General features: G+C 41.8%; 1 protein-coding gene across 1 annotated transcript in view; it reads right to left on the bottom strand.

Moving 5' to 3' along the window:
• Nucleotides 1-23,634, bottom strand: part of LOC128647472 (cytochrome P450 4V2) — a 469,121-nt gene that overhangs the window by 130,210 nt on the left and 315,277 nt on the right. Inside the window, exon 7 of the mRNA XM_053700256.1 lies at nucleotides 17,455-17,646. Within this exon, the coding sequence (XP_053556231.1) occupies nucleotides 17,455-17,646 (192 nt within the window). The remainder of the gene's footprint in view (nucleotides 1-17,454; nucleotides 17,647-23,634) is intronic.

Below are 23,634 nucleotides of genomic sequence, written 5' to 3'. Positions count from 1 at the left end.
ATGAGAGGAAACGGTGGGAATACGTAAGCTAGGTTGAAAGTCCAAGGTGCTACTAGTGCATCTACTAGAGTCGCCTTGGGATCCCTGGATCTGGACCCGTAGCAAGGAACCTTGAAGTTCTGACGAGACGCCATCAGATCCATGTCTGGAATGCCCCATAATTGAGTTATTTGGGCAAAGATTTCCGGATGGAGTTCCCACTCCCCCGGATGAAATGTCTGACGACTCAGAAAATCCGCTTCCCAATTTTCCACTCCTGGGATGTGGATCGCAGACAAGTGGCAGGAGTGATCCTCCGCCCATTGAATTATTTTGGTCACTTCTTTCATCGCCAGGGAACTCTTTGTTCCCCCCTGATGATTGATATATGCAACAGTCGTCATGTTGTCTGGAACCTTATGAATTTGGCCTTTGCTAGTTGAGGCCAAGCTCTGAGAGCATTGAATATCGCTCTCAGTTCCAGAATGTTTATCGGGAGAAGAGACTCTTCCCGAGACCATAGACCCTGAGCTTTCAGGGATTCCCAGACCGCACCCCAGCCCACTAGACTGGCGTCGGTCGTGACAATGACCCACTCTGGCCTGCGGAAGCTCATTCCCTGGGACAGATGGTCCAGGGTCAGCCACCAACGGAGTGAATCTCTGGTCTTTTGATCTACTTGAATCATTGGAGACAAGTCTGTATAATCCCCATTCCACTGTTTGAGCATGCACAGTTGTAATGGTCTTAGATGAATTTGTGCAAAAGGAACTATGTCCATTGTTGCAACCATCAATCCTACTACTTCCATGCACTGCGCTATGGAAGGACGAGGAACAGAATGAAGCACTTGACAAGAGCTTAGAAGTTTTGATTTTCTGACCTCTGTCAGAAAAATCCTCATTTCTAAGGAATCTATTATTGTTCCCAAGAAGGGAACTCTTGTTGACGGGGACAGAGAACTCTTTTCTTTGTTCACCTTCCATCCGTGAGATGTGAGAAAGGCTAGAACGATGTCCGTATGAGCCTTTGCTTTTGACAGGGACGACGCTTGTATTAGAATGTCGTCCAAGTAAGGTACTACTGCAATGCCCCTTGGTCTTAGAACCGCTAGAAGGGACCCTAGCACCTTTGTGAAAATCCTTGGAGCAGTGGCTAATCCGAATGGGAGAGCCACAAACTGGTAAAGTTTGTCCAGAAAAGCGAACCTTAGGAACTGATGATGTTCTTTGAGGATAGGAATATGTAGGTACGCATCCTTTAGGTCCACGGTAGTCATAAATTGACTTTCCTTGATGGTAGGTAGAATCGTTCGAATAGTTTCCATTTTGAACGATGGTACCCTGAGAAATTTGTTTAGGATCTTCAAATCCAAAATTGGTCTTAACGTTCCCTCTTTTTTGGGAACTACGAACAGATTGGAATAAAACCCCATTCCTTGTTCCTTTATTGGAACTGGGTGTATCACTCCCATCTTTAACAGGTCTTCTACACAATGTAAGAATGCCTGTCTCTTTATTTGGTTTGAGGATAAGTGAGACTTGTGGAACCTTCCCCTTGGGGGTAGTTCCTTGAATTCCAGGAGATAACCTTGAGAAACTATTTCTAGCGCCCAAAGATCCTGAACATCTCTTGCCCAAGCCTGAGCAAAGAGAGAGAGTCTGCCCCCCACCAGATCCGGTCCCGGATCGGGGGCTACTCCTTCATGCTGTTTTGTTAGCAGTGGCAGGCTTCTTGGCCTGCTTACCCTTGTTCCAGCCTTGCATTGATTTCCATGCTGGTTTGGGTTGTGAGGCATTACCCTCTTGCTTAGAGGATGCAGAATTAGAGACTGGTCCATTTCTGCGAAAGGGACGAAAATTAGGCTTATTTTTAGCCTTAAAAGACCTATCCTGTGGAAGGGCGTGGCCCTTTCCCCCAGTGATGTCTGAAATAATCTCTTTCAAATCAGGTCCAAATAAAGTTTTACCTTTGAAAGGGATGTTAAGCAATTTTGTCTTGGATGACACATCCGCTGACCAAGACTTTAGCCAAAGCGCTCTGCGCGCCACGATAGCAAACCCTGAATTTTTCGCCGCTAATCTTGCTAATTGCAAAGCGGCATCTAAAATAAAAGAGTTAGCCAATTTAAGTGCGTGAACTCTGTCCATAACCTCCTCATATGGAGTTTCTCTACTGAGCGACTTTTCTAGTTCCTCAAACCAGAACCACGCTGCTGTAGTGACAGGAACAATGCATGAAATTGGTTGTAGAAGGTAGCCTTGCTGTACAAAAATCTTTTTAAGCAAACCTTCCAATTTTTTATCCATAGGATCTTTGAAAGCACAACTATCTTCAATAGGAATAGTAGTGCGTTTGTTTAGAGTAGAAACTGCCCCCTCGACCTTGGGGACTGTCTGCCATAAGTCCTTTCTGGGGTCGACCATAGGAAATAATTTCTTAAATATAGGGGGAGGAACAAAAGGTATGCCGGGTTTTTCCCACTCCTTATTTACTATGTCCGCCACCCGCTTGGGTATAGGAAAAGCGTCGGGGGGCACCGGAACCTCTAGGAACCTGTCCATCTTGCATAATTTCTCTGGAATGACCAAATTGTCACAATCATCCAGAGTAGATAACACCTCCTTAAGCAGTGCACGGAGATGTTCTAATTTAAATGTCACAACATCAGGTTCAGCTTGATGAGAAATTTTTCCTGAATCTGAAATTTCTCCATCAGACAAAACCTCCCTCATGGCCCCTTCAGATTGGTGTGAGGGTATGACAGAACAATTATCATCAGCGTCCTCTTGCTCTTCAGTGTTTAAAACAGAGCAATCGCGCTTTCTCTGATAAGTAGGCATTTTGGATAAAAGATTTGCTATGGAGTTATCCATTACAGCCGTTAATTGTTGCATGGTAATAAGTATTGGCGCACTAGATGTACTAGGGGCCTCCTGCATGGGCAAAACTGGTGTAGACACAGTAGGAGATGATGTAGTATCATGTTTACTCCCCTCATTTGAGGAATCATCTTGGGCAATATCATTATCTGTGGCAGTACTGTCCTTACTTTGTTTGGACGCTATGGCACAATTATCACATAAATTTAAATGGGGAGACACATTGACTTTCATACATATAGTACATAGCTTATCTGAAGGTACAGACATGTTAAACAGGCTTAAACTTGTCAACAAAGCACAAAAAACGTTTTAAAATAAAACCGTTACTGTCACTTTAAATTTCAAACAGAAAACACTGTATTACTGAATATGTGAAAAAGTATGAAGGAATTGTTCAAAAATTACCATAATTTCACCACATTGTCTTAAAGCCTTAAAAGTATTGCACACCAAATTTCAGAGCTTTAACCCTTAAAATAACGGAACCGGAGCCGTTTTTCAATTAAACCCCTATACAGTCCCAGCTATAGTCTTTGCTAAGACCCAACCAAGCCCTGAGGGGAATACGATACCAAATGACGCCTTCTAAAAGCTTTTTCAGAGATTCTTAGATCCTCACACATGCATGTGCATGCCCTGCTCTCAAAAAACAACTGCGCATTAATGGCGCGAAAATGAGGCTCAGTCTATAACTAGAAAGGCCCCCTGACTGAAAAAGGTGTCCAATACAGTGCCTGCCGTTTTATAAGCGTTCCCCAAGATTATAAATGTCAAATGTTAGCCTAAATATGAATAATATGCACAAATAAAGCAATCGATTTAGCCCATAAAAATGTCTACCAGTTTTTTAGCCCATAATAAGCCCTTTATTCTGTTTGTTTGACTAAGAAAATGGCTTACCGGTCCCCATGAGGGGAAATGACAGCCTTCCAGCATTACACAGTCTTGTTAGAAATATGGCTAGTCATACCTTAAGCAGAAAAGTCTGCTAACTGTTTCCCCCAACTGAAGTTACTTCATCTCAACAGTCCTATGTGGAAACAGCAATCGATTTTAGTTACTGTCTGCTAAAATCATCTTCCTCTTACAAACAGAAATCTTAATCCTTTTCTGTTTCACAGTAAATAGTACATACCAGCACTATTTTAAAATAACAAACACTTGATAGAAGAATAAAAACTACATTTAAACACCAAAAAAACTCTTAACCATCTCCGTGGAGATGTTGCCTGTGCAACGGCAAAGAGAATGACTGGGGTGGGCGGAGCCTAGGAGGGACCATGTGACCAGCTTTGCTGGGACTCTTTGCCATTTCCTGTTGGGGAAGAGAATATCCCACAAGTAAGGATGACGCCGTGGACCGGACACACCAATGTTGGAGAAATAACTATGAAGAAGCCATTGTTTTCACTACAGAATTTAGCCAACAATACGATATAGTAAATATATTGAAAAAACATCTGCACATTTTGTCCTCTGATGATGTCTTACAGCCCTATATTAAAAATGGTAAATTCATGCCTAAGAAAACATAATTTATGCTTACCTGATAAATTTATTTCTCTTGTAGTGTATCCAGTCCACGGATCATCCATTACTTATGGGATATTCTCCTTCCCAACAGGAAGTTGCAAGAGGATCACCCACAGCAGAGCTGCTATATAGCTCCTCCCCTAACTGCCATATCCAGTCATTCGACCAAAACAAACAGAGAAAGGAGAAACCATAGGGTGCAGTGGTGACTGTAGTTTAATTAAATTTTAGACCTGCCTTAAAATGACAGGGCGGGCCGTGGACTGGATACACTACAAGAGAAATAAATTTATCAGGTAAGCATAAATTATGTTTTCTCTTGTTAAGTGTATCCAGTCCACGGATCATCCATTACTTATGGGATACCAATACCAAAGCTAAAGTACACGGATGATGGGAGGGACAAGGCAGGGATTAAGCGGAAGGAACCACTGCCTGAAGAACCTTTCTCCCAAAAACAGCCTCCGAAGAAGCAAAAGTATCAAATTTGTAAAATTTTGAAAAAGTGTGAAGCGAAGACCAAGTCGCGGCCTTGCAAATCTGTTCAACAGAGGCCTCATTTTTAAAGGCCCAGGTGGAAGCCACAGCTCTAGTAGAATGAGCTGTAATTTTTTCAGGGGGCTGCTGTCCAGCAGTCTCATAGGCTAGGCGTATAATACTCCGAAGCCAAAAGGAAAGAGAGGTTGCCGAAGCTTTTTGACCTCTCCTCTGTCCAGAATAAACGACAAACAGGGAAGATGTTTGACGAAAATCTTTAGTAGCTTGTAAGTAAAACTTCAAGGCACGGACTACGTCCAGATTATGTAAAAGACGTTCCTTCTTTGAAGAAGGATTAGGACACAATGATGGAACAACAATCTCTTGATTGATATTCTTGTTAGAAACCACCTTAGGTAAAAACCCAGGTTTGGTACGCAGAACTACCTTATCTGCATGAAAAATCAGATAAGGAGAATCACATTGTAAGGCAGATAGCTCAGAGACTCTCCGAGCCGAGGAAATAGCCATCAAAAACAGAACTTTCCAAGATAAAAGCTTAATATCAATGGATTAAGGGGTTCAAACAGAACTCCTTGAAGAACATTAAGAACCAAATTTAAGCTCCATGGGGGAGCAACAGGTTTAAACACAGGCTTAATTCTAACCAAAGCCTGAAAAAATGCCTGGACGTCTGGAACTTCTGCCAGACGCTTGTGCAAAAGAATAGACAGAGAAGAAATCTGTCCCTTTAAGGAACTAGCTAATAATCCTTTGTCCAAACCCTCTTGGAGAAAGGACAATATCCTAGGAATCCTAACCTTACTCCATGAGTAATTCTTGGATTCACACCAGTAAAGATATGTACGCCATATCTTGTGATAGATTTTCCTGGTAACAGGCTTTCGTGCCTGTATTAAGGTATCAATGACTGACTCGGAGAAGCCACGCTTTGATAGAATCAAGCGTTCAATCTCCATGCAGTCAGTCTCAGAGAAATTAGATTTGGATGATTGAAAGGACCTTGTATTAGAAGGTCCTGTCTTAGAGTCCATGGTGGAAAGGATGACATGTCCACTAGGTCTGCATACCAGGTCCTGCGTGGCCACGCAGGCGCTATTAGAATCACTGATGCTCTCTCCTGTTTGATTTTGGCAATCAGTCGAGGGAGCAGAGGAAACGGTGGAAACACCTAAGCCAGGTTGAAGAACCAAGGCGCTAGAGCATCTATCAGCGTCGCTTCTGGGTCCCTGGACCTGGATCCGTAACAAGGAAGCTTGGCGTTCTGGCGAGACGCCATGAGATCCAACTCTGGTTTGCCCCAACGATGAATCAACTGAGCAAACGCCTCCGGATGGAGTTCCCACTCCCCCGGGTGAAAAGTCTGACGACTTAGAAAATCCGCCTCCCAGTTCTCCACGCCTGGGATATGGATTGCTGACAGGTGGCAAGAGTGAGTCTCTACCCAGCGAATTATTTTTGAGACTTCTAACATCGCTAGGGAACTCCTGGTTCCCCTTTGATGGTTGATGTAAGCCACAGTCGTGATATTGTCCGACTGAAATCTGATGAACCTCAGTGTTGCTAACTGAGGCCAAGCCAGAAGAGCATTGAATATTGCTCTTAACTCCAGAATATTTATCGGAAGGAGTTTCTCCTCCTGAGTCCATGATCCCTGTGCCTTCAGGGAGTTCCAGACTGCACCCCAACCTAGAAGGCTGGCATCTGTTTTTACAATTGTCCAATCTGGCCTGCGAAAGGTCATACCCTCGGACAGGTGGACCCGAGACAACCACCAGAGAAGAGAATCTCTGGTCTCTTGATCCAGATTTAGCAGAGGGGACAAATCTGTGTAATCCCCATTCCACTGACTTAGCATGCATAATTGCAGCCGTCTGAGATGTAGGCGCGCAAATGGCACTATGTCCATTGCCGCTACCATTAAGCCGATCACCTCCATACACTGAGCCACCGAAGGGCGCGGAATGGAATGAAGAATACGGCAAGCATTTAGAAGCTTTGATAACCTGGACTCCGTCAGGTAAATTTTCATCTCTACAGAATCTATAAGAGTCCCTAAGAAGGAGACTCTTGTGAGTGGGGATAGAGAACTCTTTTCCTCGTTCACTTTCCACCCGTGCGATCTCAGAAATGCCAGAACTATCTCTGTATGAGACTTGGCAATTTGAAAGCTTGACGCTTGTATCAGGATGTCGTCTAGATACGGAGCCACCGCTATGCCTCGCGGTCTTAGAACCGCCAGAAGTGAGCCCAGAACCTTCGTAAAGATTCTCGGGGCTTTAGCCAACCAGAAGGGAAGAGCTACAAATTGGTAATGCCTATCTAGAAAAGCAAACCTTAGGAACCGATGATGATCTTTGTGAATCGGTATGTGAAGGTAGGCATCCTTTAAGTCCACTGTGGTCATGTACTGACCCTCTTGGATCATGGGTAGGATGGTCCGAATAGTTCCCATTTTGAAAGATGGAACTCTGAGGAATTTGTTTAAGATCTTTAGATCCAAAATTGGTCTGAAGGTTCCCTCTTTTTTGGGAACCACAAACAGATTTGAATAAAAACCCTGTCCTTGTTCCGTCCGCGGAACTGGATGGATCACTCCCATTACTAGGAGGTCTTGCACACAGCGTAGGAATGCCCCTTTCTTTATCTGATTTGCAGATAACCTTGAAAGATGAAATCTCCCTTGTGGAGGGGAAGCTTTGAAGTCCAGAAGATATCCCTGAGATATGATTTCCAACGCCCAGGGATCCTGAACATCTCTTGCCCACGCCTGGGCGAAGAGAAAAAGTCTGCCCCCTACTAGATCCGTCACCGGATAGGGGGCTGTTCATTCATGCTGTCTTAGAGGCAGCAGCAGGCTTTCTGGCCTGCTTGCCTTTGTTCCAGGACTGGTTAGGTTTCCAGGCCTGCTTAGATTGAGCAAAAGTTCCCTCTTGTCTTGAAGCGGAGGAAGTTGATGCTGCACCTGCCTTGGAATTTCGAAAGGCACGGAAATTAGACTGTTTGGCCTTTGATTTGGCCCTGTCCTGAGGAAGGGTATGACCCTTACCTCCAGTAATGTCAGCAATAATTTCTTTCAAACCAGGCCCGAATAAGGTCTGCCCCTTGAAAGAAATGTTGAGTAATTTAGACTTTGAAGTCACATCAGCTGACCAGGATTTGAGCCATAGCGCCCTACGTGCCTGGATGGCGAATCCGGAATTCTTAGACGTTAGTTTAGTCAAATGAACAATGGCATCAGAAACAAATGAGTTAGCTAGCTTAAGAGTTCTAAGCTTGTCAACAATTTCAGTCAATGGAGCTGTATGGATGGCCTCTTCCAGGGCCTCAAACCAGAATGCCGCCGCAGCAGTGACAGGCGCAATGCATGCAAGGGGCTGTAAAATAAAACCTTGTTGAATAAACATTTTCTTAAGGTAACCCTCTAATTTTTTATCCATTGGATCTGAAAAAACACAACTGTCCTCAACCGGGATAGTGGTACGCTTTGCTAAAGTAGAAACTGCTCCCTCCACCTTAGGGACAGTCTGCCATAAGTCCCGTGTAGTGGCATCTATTGGAAACATTTTTCTAAATATAGGAGGTGGGGAAAAGGGCACACCGGGCCTATCCCACTCCTTACTAATAATTTCTGTAAGCCTTTTAGGTATTGGAAAAACATCAGTACTCACCGGCACTGCATAGTATTTATCCAGCCTACACAATTTCTCTGGCACTGCAATTGTGTCACAGTCATTCAGAGCAGCTAATACCTCCCCAAGCAATACACGGAGGTTCTCAAGCTTAAATTTAAAATTAGAAATCTCTGAATCAGGTCTCCCCGAATCAGAGACGTCACCCACAGACTGAAGCTCTCCGTCCTCAGGTTCTGCATATTGTGACGCAGTATCAGACATGGCTCTTACAGCATCTAAGCGCTCTGTATCTCGTCTAACCCCAGAGCTATCGCGCTTGCCTCTCAATTCAGGCAATCTGGATAATACCTCTGACAGGGTATTATTCATGATTGCAGCCATGTCCTGCAAAGTAATCGCTATGGGCGTCCCTGATGTACTTGGCCCCATATTAGCGTGCGTCCCTTGAGCGGGACGCGAAGGGTCCGACACGTGGGGAGAGTTAGTCGGCATAACTTCCCCCTCGACAGACCCCTCTGGTGACAATTCTTTTATAGATAAAGACTGATCTTTACTGTTTAAGGTGAAATCAATACATTTAGTACACATTCTCCTATGGGGCTCCACCATGGCTTTTAAACATAATGAACAAGTATCCTCTGTTTCAGACATGTTTGTACAGACTAGCAATGAGACTAGCAAGCTTGGAAAACACTTTAAACCAAGTTAACAAGCAATATAAAAAACGTTACTGTGCCTTTATGAGAAACAAATTTTGACAAAATTTGAAATAACAGTGAAAAAAGGCAGTTACACTAACAAATTTTTTACAGTGTATGTAACAAGTCAGCAGAGCATTGCACCCACTTGCAAATGGATGATTAACCCCTTAATAACAAAAACAGAATAATAAATGACAAAAACGTTTTTTAAACACAGTCACAACAACTGCCACAGTCTACTGTGATTGTTACCCTCCTCAAACACGACTTTGAAGCCTTTTGAGCCCTTCAGAGATGTCCTGTATCATGCAGAGGGAAGCTGAAGGTCTCTGTCAGTATTTTTAGCTACACAGAAAAGCACTAAAATAGGCCCTTCCCACTCATATTGCAACAGTGGAAAGCTTCAGGAAACTGTCTCTAGGCAGAAATCAAACCAGCCATGTGGAAAAAAACTAGGCCCCAATAAGTTTTGTCACCAAACATATATAAAAACGATTAACATGCCAGCAAACGTTTTATATTACATTTTTATAAGAGTATGCATCTCTATTAATAAGCCTGATACCAGTAGCTATCACTGCATTTAAGGCTTTACTTACATTAATCCGGTATAAGCAGCATTTTCTACCAAATTCCATCCCTAGAAAAATATTAACTGCACATACCTTATTGCAGGAAAACCTGCAGGCCATTCCCTCTCTGAAGTTACCTCACTCCTCAGAATATGTGAGAACAGCCATGGATCTTAGTTACTTCTGCTAAGATCATAGAAAATGCAGGCAGATTCTTCTTCTAAATACTGCCTGAGATAAACAGCACACTCCAGTACCATTTAAAAATAACAAACTTTTGATTGAAGAAATAAACTAAGTATAAAACACCACACTCCTCTTACGACCTCCATCTTGGTTGAGGCTTGCAAGAGAATGACTGGATATGGCAGTTAGGGGAGGAGCTATATAGCAGCTCTGCTGTGGGTGATCCTCTTGCAACTTCCTGTTGGGAAGGAGAATATCCCATAAGTAATGGATGATCCGTGGACTGGATACACTTAACAAGAGAAATCTAGGACCCTTGCACAAACATTTTCACCTAGTCTGGTAAAAAGAAAGGAAGTTAAAAAATCTGGGAACTGGCTGTCTAAAAAAGGTACTTTTAAATGTGGAAGCAACATTTGTTATGCTTGCCCCAATATTGATTTGGATAACAACTTTACTAGTCAGGTAACCAAAAAACAAAATTTATGCTTACCTGATAAATTTATTTATCTTTGTGTGTATCCAGTCCACGGATCATCCATTACTTGTGGGATATTCTCCTTCCCAACAGGAAGCTGCAAGAGGATAACCCACAGCAGAGCTGTCTATATAGCTCCTCCTCTAACTGCCACTACCAGTCATTCGACCGAAGACAAGCACGAGAAAGGAGAAACCATAGGGTGCAGTGGTGACTGTAGTTTAAAAATAAAACACACCTGCCTTAAAATGACAGGGCGGGCCGTGGACTGGATACACCACAAGAGAAATAAATTTATCAGGTAAGCATAAATTTTGTTTTCTCTTGTAAGGTGTATCTAGTCCACGGATCATCCATTACTTGTGGGATACCAATACCAAAGCTATAGGACACGGATGAAGGGAGGGACAAGGCAGGTGCTTAAACGGAAGGCACCACTGCCTGTAAGACCTTTCTCCCAAAAATAGCCTCCGAAGAAGCAAAAGTATCAAATTTATAGAATTTTGAAAAAGTATGAAGCGAAGACCAAGTCGCCGCCATACAAATCTGTTCAACAGAAGCCTCATTCTTAAAAGCCCATGTGGAAGCTACCGCTCTAGTAGAATGAGCTGTAATCCTTTCAGGAGGCTACTGGCCAGCAGTCTCATAAGCCAAGCGTATTATACTACTTAGCCAAAAAGAAAGAGAAGTTGCCGAAGCCTTTTGGCCTCTCCTCTGTCCAGAGTAGACAACAAACAATGCAGATGTTTGACGAAAATCTTTAGTAGCTTGTAAATAAAACTTTAAAGCACGAACCACGTCAAGATTGTGTAAAAGACTTTCCTTCTTTGAAGAAGGATTAGGACACAGTGACGGTACAACAATCTCCTGATTGATATTTTTATTAGATACCACCTTAGGTAGAAAACCAGGTTTGGTACGTAACACTACCTTATCCGAATGAAAAATGAGATAAGGAGAATCACATTGTAAAGCCGATAACTCCGAAACTCTTCGAGCCGAGGAGATAGCTACTAAAAACAAAACTTTCCAAGATAAGAGCTTATTATCTATGGAATGCAAAGGTTCAAACGGAACCCCTTGAAGAACCTTAAGAACTAAATTTAAACTCCAAGGCGGAGCAACAGGTTTAAACACAGGCTTAATTCTGACTAAAGCCTGACAAAACGCCTGCACATCTGGAACCTCAGCCAGACGTTTGTGCAAAAGAATAGACAGAGCAGAAATCTGTCCCTTTAAGGAACTTGCTGACAAACCCTTCTCCAATCCATCTTGGAGAAAAGATAATATCCTAGGAATCCTGACCTTACTCCATGAGTAACCCTTGGATTCACACCAATGAAGATATTTACACCATATCTTATGATAGATTTTCCTGGTGACAGGCTTTCGCGCCTGTATTAAGGTATCAATGACCGACTCGGAGAAACCACGCTTTGATAAAATCAAGCGTTCAATCTCCAAGCAGTCAGCCGCAGAGAAATTAGATTTGGATGGTTGAAAGGACCCTGAAGTAGAAGGTCCTGTCTCAGCGGCAGAGTCCATGGTGGAAAGGATGACATGTCCACCAGATCTGCATACCAAGTCCTGCATGGCCACACAGGTGCTATCAAAATCACCAATGCTCTCTCCTGCTTGACCTTGGCAATCAGACGAGGGAGCAGAGGAAACGGTGGAAACACATAAGCCAGGTTGAAGGACCAAGGCGCTGCTAGAGCATCTATCAGCGCTGCCTTGGGATCCCTGGACCTGGATCCGTAACAAGGAAGCTTGGCGTTCTGGCGAGACGCCATGAGATCCAGTTCTGGTTTGCCCCAACATTGAATCAACTGTGCAAACACCTCCAGATGGAGCTCCCACTCCCCCGGATGAAAAGTCTGTCAACTTAGAAAATCCGCCTCCCAGTTCTCTACTCCTGGGATATGGATAGCTGATAGTTGGCAAGAGTGAATCTCTGCCCAACGAATTATCTTTGAAACCTCCAACATCGCTAGGGAACTCCTTGTTCCCCCTTGATGGTTGATGTAAGCTACAGTCGTGATGTTGTCCGACTGAAATCTGATGAACCTCACTGCCGCTAGCTGAGGCCAAGTCTGAAGAGCATTGAGTATCGCTCTTAGTTCCAGAATGTTTATCGGAAGGAGAGCCTCCTCCTGAGTCCATGACCCCTGAGCCTTCAGAGAGTTCCAGACTGCCCCCCAGCCCAGAAGGCTGACATCTGTTGTTACTATTGTCCAATCTGGCCTGCGGAAGGTCATACCTTTGGACAGATGGACTCGAGATAGCCACCAGAGAAGAGAATCCCTGGTCTCTTGATCCAGATCTAGTAGAGGGGACAAATCTGTGTAATCCCCATTCCACTGACTGAGCATGCAGAGTTGCAGCGGTCTGAGATGTAGGCAGGCAAACGGAACTATGTCCATTGCCGCTACCATTAAGGCGATTACTTCCATACACTGAGCCACCGAAGGGCGAGAAGTAGAATAAAGAACACGGCAGGAATTTAGAAGTTTTGACAACCTGGCCTCTGTCAGGTAAATCCTTATTTCTACAGAATCTATCAGAGTTCCCAGGAAGGAAACTCTTGTGAGAGGGGATAGAGAACTCTTCTTTTCGTTCACTTTCCACCCATGAGACCTCAGGAATGCCAGAACAATGTCCGTATGGGACTTGGCAATTTGGAAATTTGACGCCTGTATCAGAATGTCGTCTAAGTAAGGGGCTACTGGTATGCCCCGCGGCCTTAGGACCGCCAGAAGTGACCCCAGAACCTTCATAAAGATTCTTGGTGCCGTAGCTAACCCAAAGGGAAGAGCAACAAACTGGTAATGCCTGTCTAGGAGGGCGAACCTGAGAAACCGATGATGATCTTTGTGTATTGGAATGTGAAGATAAGCATCCTTTAAGTCCACTGTAGTCATGTATTGACCCTCCTGGATCATAGGTAGGATGGTTCGATTAGTCTCCAACTTGAAAGATGGGACCCTGAGAAATTTGTTTAGGATCTTGAGATCTAAGATTGGTCTGAAGGTTCCCTCTTTCTTGGGAACCACAAATAGATTTGAATAGAAACCTTGCCCCTGTTCCTCCTTTGGAACTGGGTGGATCACTCCCATAACTAGGAGGTCTTGAACACAATGTAAGAATGCCTCTCTCTTTATCTGGTCTGCAGATAATTGTGAAAGGTGAAATCTTCCTTTTGGGGAAGAAGCTTTGAAGTCCAGAAGATATCCCTGGGACACAATTTCCAACGCCCAGGGATCCTGGACGTCTCTTGCCCAAGCCTGGACGAAGAGAGAAAGTCTGCCCCCTACTAGATCCGTTACCGGATCGGGGGCCAATCTTTCATGCTGTCTTAGAGGCTGCAGCACGCTTCTTGGCCTGTTTACCTTTGTTCCAAGCCTGATTAGGTCTCCAGACCGGCTTGGACTGAGCAAAATTTCCCTCTTGTTTTGTATTAGAGGAAGATGATGCCGCGCTCGTCTTAAAGTTTCGAAAGGCACGAAAATTAGACTGTTTGGTCCTTAATTTTTTAGACCTATCCTGAGGAAGGGCATGACCTTTTCCTCCAGTAATATCAGAAATGATCTCCTTCAGTCCAGGCCCGAATAGGGTCTGCCCCTTGAAGGGAATATTGAGAAGCTTAGACTTTGAAGTAACGTCAGCTGACCAGGATTTAAGCCATAGCGCCCTACGCGCCTTAATAGCAAAACCTGAGTTCCTAGCCGTTAGTTTAGTTAAATGAACAACGGCGTCAGAAACAAATGAATTGGCTAGCTTAAGCGCTTTAAGCTTGTCAAGTATATCATCCAATTGAGTTTCTACCTGCAAGGCCTCTTCTAGAGACTCAAACCAGAAGGCCACAGCAGCAGTGACTGGGGCAATGCATGCAAGAGGCTGGAGAATAAAACCTTGTTGAATAAACATTTTCTTAAGGTAACCCTCTAACTTTTTATCAATTGGATCTAGGAAAGCACAACTGTCCTCGACTGGGATAGTTGTACGCTTAGCTAGGGTAGAAACTGCTCCCTCCACCTTAGGGACCGTTTGCCATAAGTCCCGTGTAGTGGCATCTATTGGAAACATTTTCTTAAAAATAGGAGGGGGAGAGAACGGTACACCTGGTCTATCCCATTCCTTAGTAATAATTTCTGAAAACCTTTTAGGTATTGGAAAAACATCAGTGTAAACAGGCACTGCATCGTATTTATCCAATCTACACAATTTCTCTGGCACTATAATGGTGTCACAGTCATCCAGAGTAGCTAAAACCTCCCTGAGCAACACGGGGAGGTGTTCAAGCTTAAATTTAAATGTTGACATATCAGAATCAGGTTGAAGCATCTTCCCTGAGTCAGAAAAATCACCCACAGAAAGAAGCTCTCCTGCCTTAGCTTCTGCATATTGTGAGGGGATATCAGACATAGCTACTAAAGCGTCAGAGTGCTCTGTATTTTTTCTAGCCCCAGAGCTGTCTCGCTTTCCTTGTAACCCTGGTAGTTTGGACAATACCGCTGTAAGGGTATGATCCATAACTGCCGCCATATCCTGTAAAGTAAAAGCCATGGGCGCGCTAGATGTACTTGGCGCCTCTTGAGCGGGAGTCCCTTGAGCGGGAGTCAAAGGTTCTGACAAGTTGGGCGAGTTAGTCGGCATAACTTCCCCCTTGTCAGTTTCCTCTGGTGATAAATCTTTTAAAGACAGAATATGATCTTTATAACTTAAAGTAAAATCAGTACATTTGGTACACATTCTAAGAGGGGGTTCCACAATGGCTTCTAAACATAATGAACAAGGAGTTTCCTCTATGTCAGACATGTTTAAACAGACTAGCAATGAGACCAGCAAGCTTGGAAAACACTTTGATAAATGTAAACAAGCAAAAAATAAAAACGGTACTGTGCCTTTAAGAGAAACAAATTTTGTCAGAAATTGAAAAACAGTGATAAAAAGCAGTAAATCTTACGAAATTTTTACAGTGTGTATAATAGACTAACAAAGCATTGCACCCACTTGCAAATGGATGATTAACCCCTTAGTTTCAAAACCGGATCAAAAAAACGATATAAACGTTTTCAACAGTCACAACAAACTGCCACAGCTCTGCTGTGGCCCTACCTGCCCATATAACGACTTTGAAAGGCACAAAACCCTTTAGAGAGGTCCTAAGTGTTCAGGGGACTCCTTCAGGGAAACTGGATGTCTCAAGCTGCAAAATCTAATGCGCATTTAGGCACGAAAATAGGCCCCTCCCAACCTGTTTTCACAGTGAGAGGGCCTAACAAAACTATCCCTAGGCAAAATCTAGCCAGCCATGTGGAAAAAACTGGGCCCCAATAAAGTTTTATCACCAATATGTATAAAAAAACGTTTAAACACTTCCAGAAAACGTTTTATTTTTCAGTAATGTGAGAAAGTAATAAGAATATTACCTTTTACAGCAAGCATGATACTAGTCGTTATTAAATCACTGTAATCAGGCTTACCTTAAATAAATCCGGTATTAACAGCATTTTCTAGCATATTCATTTCTCTAGAAAAATTTAAACTGCACATACCTCATAGCAGGAGACCCTGCATGCCATTCCCCCAGCTGAAGTTACCTCTCTCTTCAGTTATGTGTGAGAACAGCAATGGATCTTAGTTACAACCTGCTTAGATCATCAAAAACCACAGGCAGACTCTTCTTCTACTTTCTGCCTGAGGCTAAAATAGTACAACTCCGGTACCATTTGAAAATAACAAACTTTTGATTGAAGATAAACTAAATAAAAACACCACATCTCTCTAGCTACTTCCTTTCTTGTCGAGAGCTGCAAGAGAATGACTGGGAGTGGCAGTTAGAGGAGGAGCTATATAGACAGCTCTGCTGTGGGTGATCCTCTTGCAGCTTCCTGTTGGGAAGGAGAATATCCCACAAGTAATGGATGATCCGTGGACTGGATACACCTTACAAGAGAAATACTTACAATAATATTGCAAGTTTGGCGTTACAAATTATTGATATGGTAAAAATCCCCCCCCCCCCAGAGGTGGTAATAAGTCCAAGATCCTAGATAAAAAATAATTGTATTGGATTCTAAAATTGCATTCACTTTATCCATCAGGCATGAACAGAGAATGTGATATTAATTGTTTTTATTGATAATTAATTTTGTTCTTATATTTACTTATGTTTATGTTTTGACAACAATAGGATATTTTATGTAGTTCAAACTATTTCACTATGTCATTTATAAAATTCATACATATTACTGTACATGTATATTCTGAGTATTTTTTGTATTATTTATGTTATTAATAATATTATCTTTGCAGGAATTATATATACTTAGCTTGTAATTTAGTCGTCAGTCAATTGGATATGTATCCTGTTATAAGATTAGGCCATTACACTTACTGTGTCCAGTCAGGTGTTCTTTGTTTTTAACCTTTTTCTTCTTGTATGGTGGTGCAATAGTTAATTCTGTTGCACATAGCATATAAATAGAGTAGGTTTCTACAGAGACCATAGAGTAAGCACCTGTTTACATCTTTCAACTGCCATGTCTGTATACCGTTTTTAAATGTCTTAAATACATTTTGTTAAATTTTACTATTTTTGGGTTTTAAGTAGTGCCTGCCGCTCTTTTTCCACTAGTTAAATATAGTCAGTTGTGCTTCTGTATCACTTCAGATGAGGATACAGCTGGTGAGCGAATGAGAAGCCGTCATATATGTGTATGCTCCAATCAATGGCTGAACCCTCAGCTTGTGTTCCAGGAGGGGTGCTCCAAGGCTGCAACTTTGACTACATCTTTAACCCCTTTGAAGGAGTTAACCACGTAGAAAAAGGGGATTTTGTTTAAAAATCAAATACTCTAAAACAAAAGAGAACTTTTTTTTTTTTACAATAGCATGGTGACTTGTCAATATCTATTAGCTCTTGAAAGAAATGGAATCTAAAAGTGTCTGATTGGATGGGGAGAGTTTGATAGAAAACATTACCTCAAACATAAAGGTATCAACTTCCTCCCGGATATCCATGTAGCTCAATTTATTGCCGGCATCATCTGTTGCTTTTAAAAGCATATCCAAAAAAGCACTTCTTTTTTTAGATTTCTTTGATTCAGACTCATCCTTATCTTGTACTTGCCTGGAATCTGTGGCCTTCATTTCTTCTGCTCTTTCTAAAATAACCTTTGGATACATAGAGTTGTATATAGTTATATATGTAAACAACATCATAGAATAATTTTAGTAGATTGCCATAAATCCAATAAAAAACATAATTTATGTAAGAACTTACCTGATAAATTCATTTCTTTCATATTAGCAAGAGTCCATGAGCTAGTGACGTATGGGATATACATTCCTACCAGGAGGGGCAAAGTTTCCCAAACCTCAAAATGCCTATAAATACACCCCTCACCACACCCACAAATCAGTTTAACGAATAGCCAAGAAGTGGGGTGATAAGAAAAAAAGTGCGAAAGCATATAAAATAAGGAATTGGAATAATTGTGCTTTATACAAAAAAATCATAACCACCACAAAAAAGGGTGGGCCTCATGGACTCTTGCTAATATGAAAGAAATGAATTTATCAGGTAAGTTCTTACATAAATTATGTTTTCTTTCATGTAATTAGCAAGAGTCCATGAGCTAGTGACGTATGGGATAATGACTACCCAAGATGTGGATCTTTCCACGCAAGAGTCACTAGAGAGGGAGGGATAAAATAAAGACAGCCAATTCCTGCTGAAAATAATCCACACCCAAAATAAAGTTTAATGAAAACATAAGCAGAAGATTCAAACTGAAACCGCTGCCTGAAGTACTTTTCTACCAAAAACTGCTTCAGAAGAAGAAAACACATCAAAATGGTAGAATTTAGTAAAAGTATGCAAAGAGGACCAAGTTGCTGCTTTGCAAATCTGATCAACCGAAGCTTCATTCCTAAACGCCCAGGAAGTAGAAACTGACCTAGTAGAATGAGCTGTAATCATTTGAGGCGGAGTTTTACCCGACTCAACATAGGCATGATGAATTAAAGATTTCAACCAAGATGCCAAAGAAATGGCAGAAGCTTTCTGGCCTTTTCTAGAACCGGAAAAGATAACAAATAGACTAGAAGTCTTTCGGAAAGACTTAGTAGCTTCAACATAATATTTCAAAGCTCTAACAACATCCAAAGAATGCAACGATTTCTACTTAGAATTCTTAGGATTAGGACATAATGAAGGAACCACAATTTCTCTACTAATGTTGTTGGAATTCACAACCTTAGGTAAAAATTCAAAAGAAGTTCGCAACACCGCCTTATCCTGATGAAAAATCAGAAAAGGAGACTCACAAGAAAGAGCAGATAATTCAGAAACTCTTCTGGCAGAAGAGATCGCCAAAAGGAACAAAACTTTCCAAGAAAGTAATTTAATGTCCAATGAATGCATGGGTTCAAAAGGAGGAGCTTGAAGAGCCCCCAGAACCAAATTCAAACTCCAAGGAGGAGAAATTGACTTAATGACAGGTTTTATACGAACCAAAGCTTGTACAAAACAATGAATATCAGGAATATTAGCAATCTTTCTGTGAAAAAGAACAGAAAGAGCAGAGATTTGTCCTTTCAAGGAACTTGCGGACAAACCTTTATCTAAACCATCCTGAAGAAACTGTAAAATTCTCGGAATTCTAAAAGAATGCCAGGAAAAATGATGAGAAAGACACCAAGAAATATAAGTCTTCCATACTCTATAATATATCTCTCTAGATACAGATTTACGAGCCTGTAACATAGTATTAATCACAGAGTCAGAGAAACCTCTTTGACCAAGAATCAAGCGTTCAATCTCCATACCTTTAAATTTAAGGATTTGAGATCCTGATGGAAAAAAGGACCTTGCGACAGAAGGTCTGGTCTTAACGGAAGAGTCCACGGTTGGCAAGAGGCCATCCGGACAAGATCCGCATACCAAAACCTGTGAGGCCATGCTGGAGCTACCAGCAGGACAAACGAGCATTCCTTCAGAATCTTGGAGATTACTCTTGGAAGAAGAACTAGAGGCGGAAAGATATAGGCAGGATGATACTTCCAAGGAAGTGATAATGCATCCACTGCCTCCGCCTGAGGATCCCGGGATCTGGACAGATACCTGGGAAGTTTCTTGTTTAGATGAGAAGCCATCAGATCTATTTCTGGAAGTTCCCACATTTGAACAATCTGAAGAAATACCTCTGGGTGAAGAGACCATTCGCCCGGATGCAACGTTTGGCGACTGAGATAATCCGCTTCCCAATTGTCTATACCTGGGATATGAACCGCAGAGATTAGACAGGAGCTGGATTCCGCCCAAACCAGAATTCGAGATACTTCTTTCATAGCCAGAGGACTGTGAGTCCCCCCCTGATGATTGATGTATGCCACAGTTGTGACATTGTCTGTCTGAAAACAAATGAACGATTCTCTCTTCAGAAGAGGCCAAGACTGAAGAGCTCTGAAAATTGCACGGAGTTCCAAAATATTGATCGGTAATCTCACCTCCTGAGATTCCCAAACCCCTTGTGCCGTCAGAGACCCCCACACAGCTCCCCAACCTGTAAGACTTGCATCTGTTGAAATTACAGTCCAGGTCGGAAGAACAAAAGAAGCCCCCTGAACTAAACGATGGTGATCTGTCCACCACGTTAGAGAGTGTCGTACAATCGGTTTTAAAGATATTAATTGAGATATCTTTGTGTAATCCCTGCACCATTGGTTCAGCATACAGAGCTGAAGAGGTCGCATGTGAAAACGAGAAAAGGGGATCGCGTCCGATGCAGCAGTCATAAGACCTAAAATTTCCATGCAAAAGGCTACCGAAGGGAATGATTGTGACTGAAGGTTTCGACAAGCTGAAATCAATTTTAGACGTCTCTTGTCTGTCAAAGACAGAGTCATGGACACTGAATCTATCTGGAAACCCAAAAAGGTTACCCTTGTCTGTGGAATCAATGAACTTTTTAGTGAATTGATCCTCCAACCATGATCTTGAAGAAACAACACAAGTCGATTCGTATGAGATTCTGCTAAATGTGAAGACTGAGCAAGTACCAAGATATCGTCCAAATAAGGAAAAACCACAATACCCTGTTCTCTGATTACAGACAGAAGGGCACCGAGAACATTTGTAAAAATTCTTGGAGCTGTTGCTAGGCCAAACGGCAGAGCCACAAACTGGTAATGCTTGTCCAGGAAAGAGAATCTCAGAAACTGATAGTGAGCTGGATGAATCGGAATATGCAGATATGCAATCTGTAAATCTATTGTAGACATATAATGCCCTTGCTGAACAAAAGGCAGGATAGTCCTTATAGTTACCATTTTGAATGTTGGTATCCTTACATAACGATTCAATATTTTTAGATCCAGAACTGGTCTGAAGGAATTCTCCTTCTTTGGTACAATGAAGAGATTCAAATAAAACCCCAGCCCCTGTTCCAGAACTGCAACTGGCATAATTACTCCAGCCAACTCTAGATCTGAAACACATTTCAAAAATGCTTGAGCTTTCGCTGGGTTTACTGGGACACGGGAAAGAAAAAATCTCTTTGCAGGAGGTCTTATCTTGAAACCAATTCTGTACTCTTCTGAAACAATGTTCTGAATCCAAAGATTGTGAACAGAATCGATCCAAATTTCTTTGAAAAAACGTAATCTGCCCCCTACCAGCTGAGCTGGAATGAGGGCCGCACCTTCATGTAGACTTAGAAGCTGGCTTTGCTTTTCTAGAAGGCTTGGATTTATTCCAGACTGGAGATGGTTTTCAAACTGAAACTGCTCCTGAGGATGAAGGATCAGGCTTTTGTTCTTTGTTGAAAGGAAAGGAACGAAAACGATTATTAGCCCTGTTTTTACCCTTAGATTTTTTATCCTGCGGTAAAAAAAGTTCCTTTCCCACCAGTAACAGTTGAGATAATAGAATCCAACTGAGAACCAAATAATTTATTACCCTGGAAAGAAAGGGAAAGTAGAGTCGATTTAGAAGACATATCAGCATTCCAAGTTTTAAGCCATAAAGCTCTTCTAGCTAAAATAGCTAGAGACATAAACCTGACATCAACTCTGATAATATCAAAAATGGCATCACAGATAAAATTATTAGCATGTTGAAGCAGAAGAATAATGTTATGAGAATCATGATGTGTTACTTGTTGCGCTAAAGTTTCCAACCAAAAAGTTGAAGCTGCAGCAACATCAGCCAAAGATATAGCAGGTCTAAGAAGATTACCTGAACACAAATAAGCTTTTCTTAGAAAGGATTCAATTTTCCTATCTAGAGGATCCTTAAAGGAAGTACCATCTGCCGTAGGAATAGTAGTACGTTTAGCAAGGGTAGAAATAGCCCCATCAACTTTAGGGATTTTGTCCCAAAACTCTAATCTGTCGGACGGCACAGGATATAATTGCTTAAAACGTTTAGAAGGAGAAAATGAATTACCCAAATTATTCCATTCTCTGGAAATTGCTTCAGAAATAGCACCTGGAACAGGAAAAACTTCTGGAATAACTACAGGAGATTTAAAGACCTTGTCTAAACGTTTAGATTTAGTATCAAGAGGACCAGAATCCTCAATTTCTAATGCAATTAGGACTTCTTTAAGTAAAGAACGAATAAATTCCATTTTAAATAAATATGAAGATTTATCAGCATCAACCTCTGAGACAGAGTCATCTGAACCAGAAGAATCATTAGAATCAGAATGATGATGTTCATTTAAAAATTCATCTGGATAAAGAGAAGTTTTAAAAGATTTTTTATATTTACTAGAAGGAGGAATAACAGACATAGCCTTCTTAATGGATTCAGAAACAAAATCTCTTATGTTATCAGGAACACTCTGAACATTAGATGTTGAGGGAACAGCAACAGGTAATGTAACATTACTAAAGGAAATATTTTATGCATTAACAAGTTTGTCATGACATTTAATACAAACAACAGCTGGAGGAACAACTACCAAAAGTTTACAGCAGATACACTTAGCTTTGGTAGTTCCAGCACCAGGCAGCGATTTTCCTGAAGTTTCTTCTGACTCGGATGCAACGTGAGACATCTTGCAATATGTAAGAGAAAAAACAACATATAAAGCAAAATTGATCAAATTCCTTAAATGACAGTTTCAGGAATGGGAAAAAATGCCAAAGAACAAGCTTCTAGCAACCAGAAGCAATGAAAAATGAGACTTAAATAATGTGGAGACAAAAGCGACGGCCAAAATTTTTTTAGCGCCAAATAAGACGCCCACATTATTTGGCGTCTAAATGCTTTTGGCGCCAAAAATGACACCACATCCGGAACGCCGACATTTTTGGCGCAAAAGAACGTCAAAAAATGACGCAACTTCCGGCGACACGTATGACGCCGGAAACAGAAAAGATTTTTTGCGCCAAAAAAGTCCGCGCCAAGAATGACGCAATAAAATGAAGCATTTTCAGCCCCCACGAGCCTAACAGCCCACAGGGAAAAAGTCAAATTTTAAGGTAAGAAAAAATGATTGATTCAAATGCATTATCCCAAATATGAAACTGACTGTCTGAAAAAAAAGGAATGTTGAACATCCTGAGTCAAGGCAAATAAATGTTTGAATACATATATTTAGAACTTTATAAAAAAAAGTGCCCAACCATAGCTTTAGAGTGTCACAGAAAATAAGACTTACTTACCCCAGGACACTCATCTACATGTTTGTAGAAAGCCAAACCAGTACTGAAACGAAAATCAGCAGAGGTAATGGTAAATATATAAGAGTATATCGTCGATCTGAAAAGGGAGGTAAGAGATGAATCTCTACGACCGATAACAGAGAACCTATGAAATAGACCCCGTAGAAGGAGATCATTGAATTCAAACAGGCAATACTCTCTTCACATCCCTCTGACATTCACTGCACGCTGAGAGGAAAACCGGGCTCCAACCTGCTGCGGAGCGCATATCAACGTAGAATCTAGCACAAACTTACTTCACCACCTCCATAGGAGGCAAAGTTTGTAAAACTGATTTGTGGGTGTGGTGAGGGGTGTATTTATAGGCATTTTGAGGTTTGGGAAACTTTGCCCCTCCTGGTAGGAATGTATATCCCATACGTCACTAGCTCATGGACTCTTGCTAATTACATGAAAGAAACTAACAATATACTAACTTGCTTTAGA

Source organism: Bombina bombina, chromosome 2, assembly GCF_027579735.1.
Source record: "Bombina bombina isolate aBomBom1 chromosome 2, aBomBom1.pri, whole genome shotgun sequence".
NCBI classification, from domain to species: Eukaryota; Metazoa; Chordata; class Amphibia; order Anura; family Bombinatoridae; genus Bombina; species Bombina bombina.
Note: the sequence above shows the minus strand (reverse complement) of the source record. Positions and strands in the feature narration are given on the sequence as shown.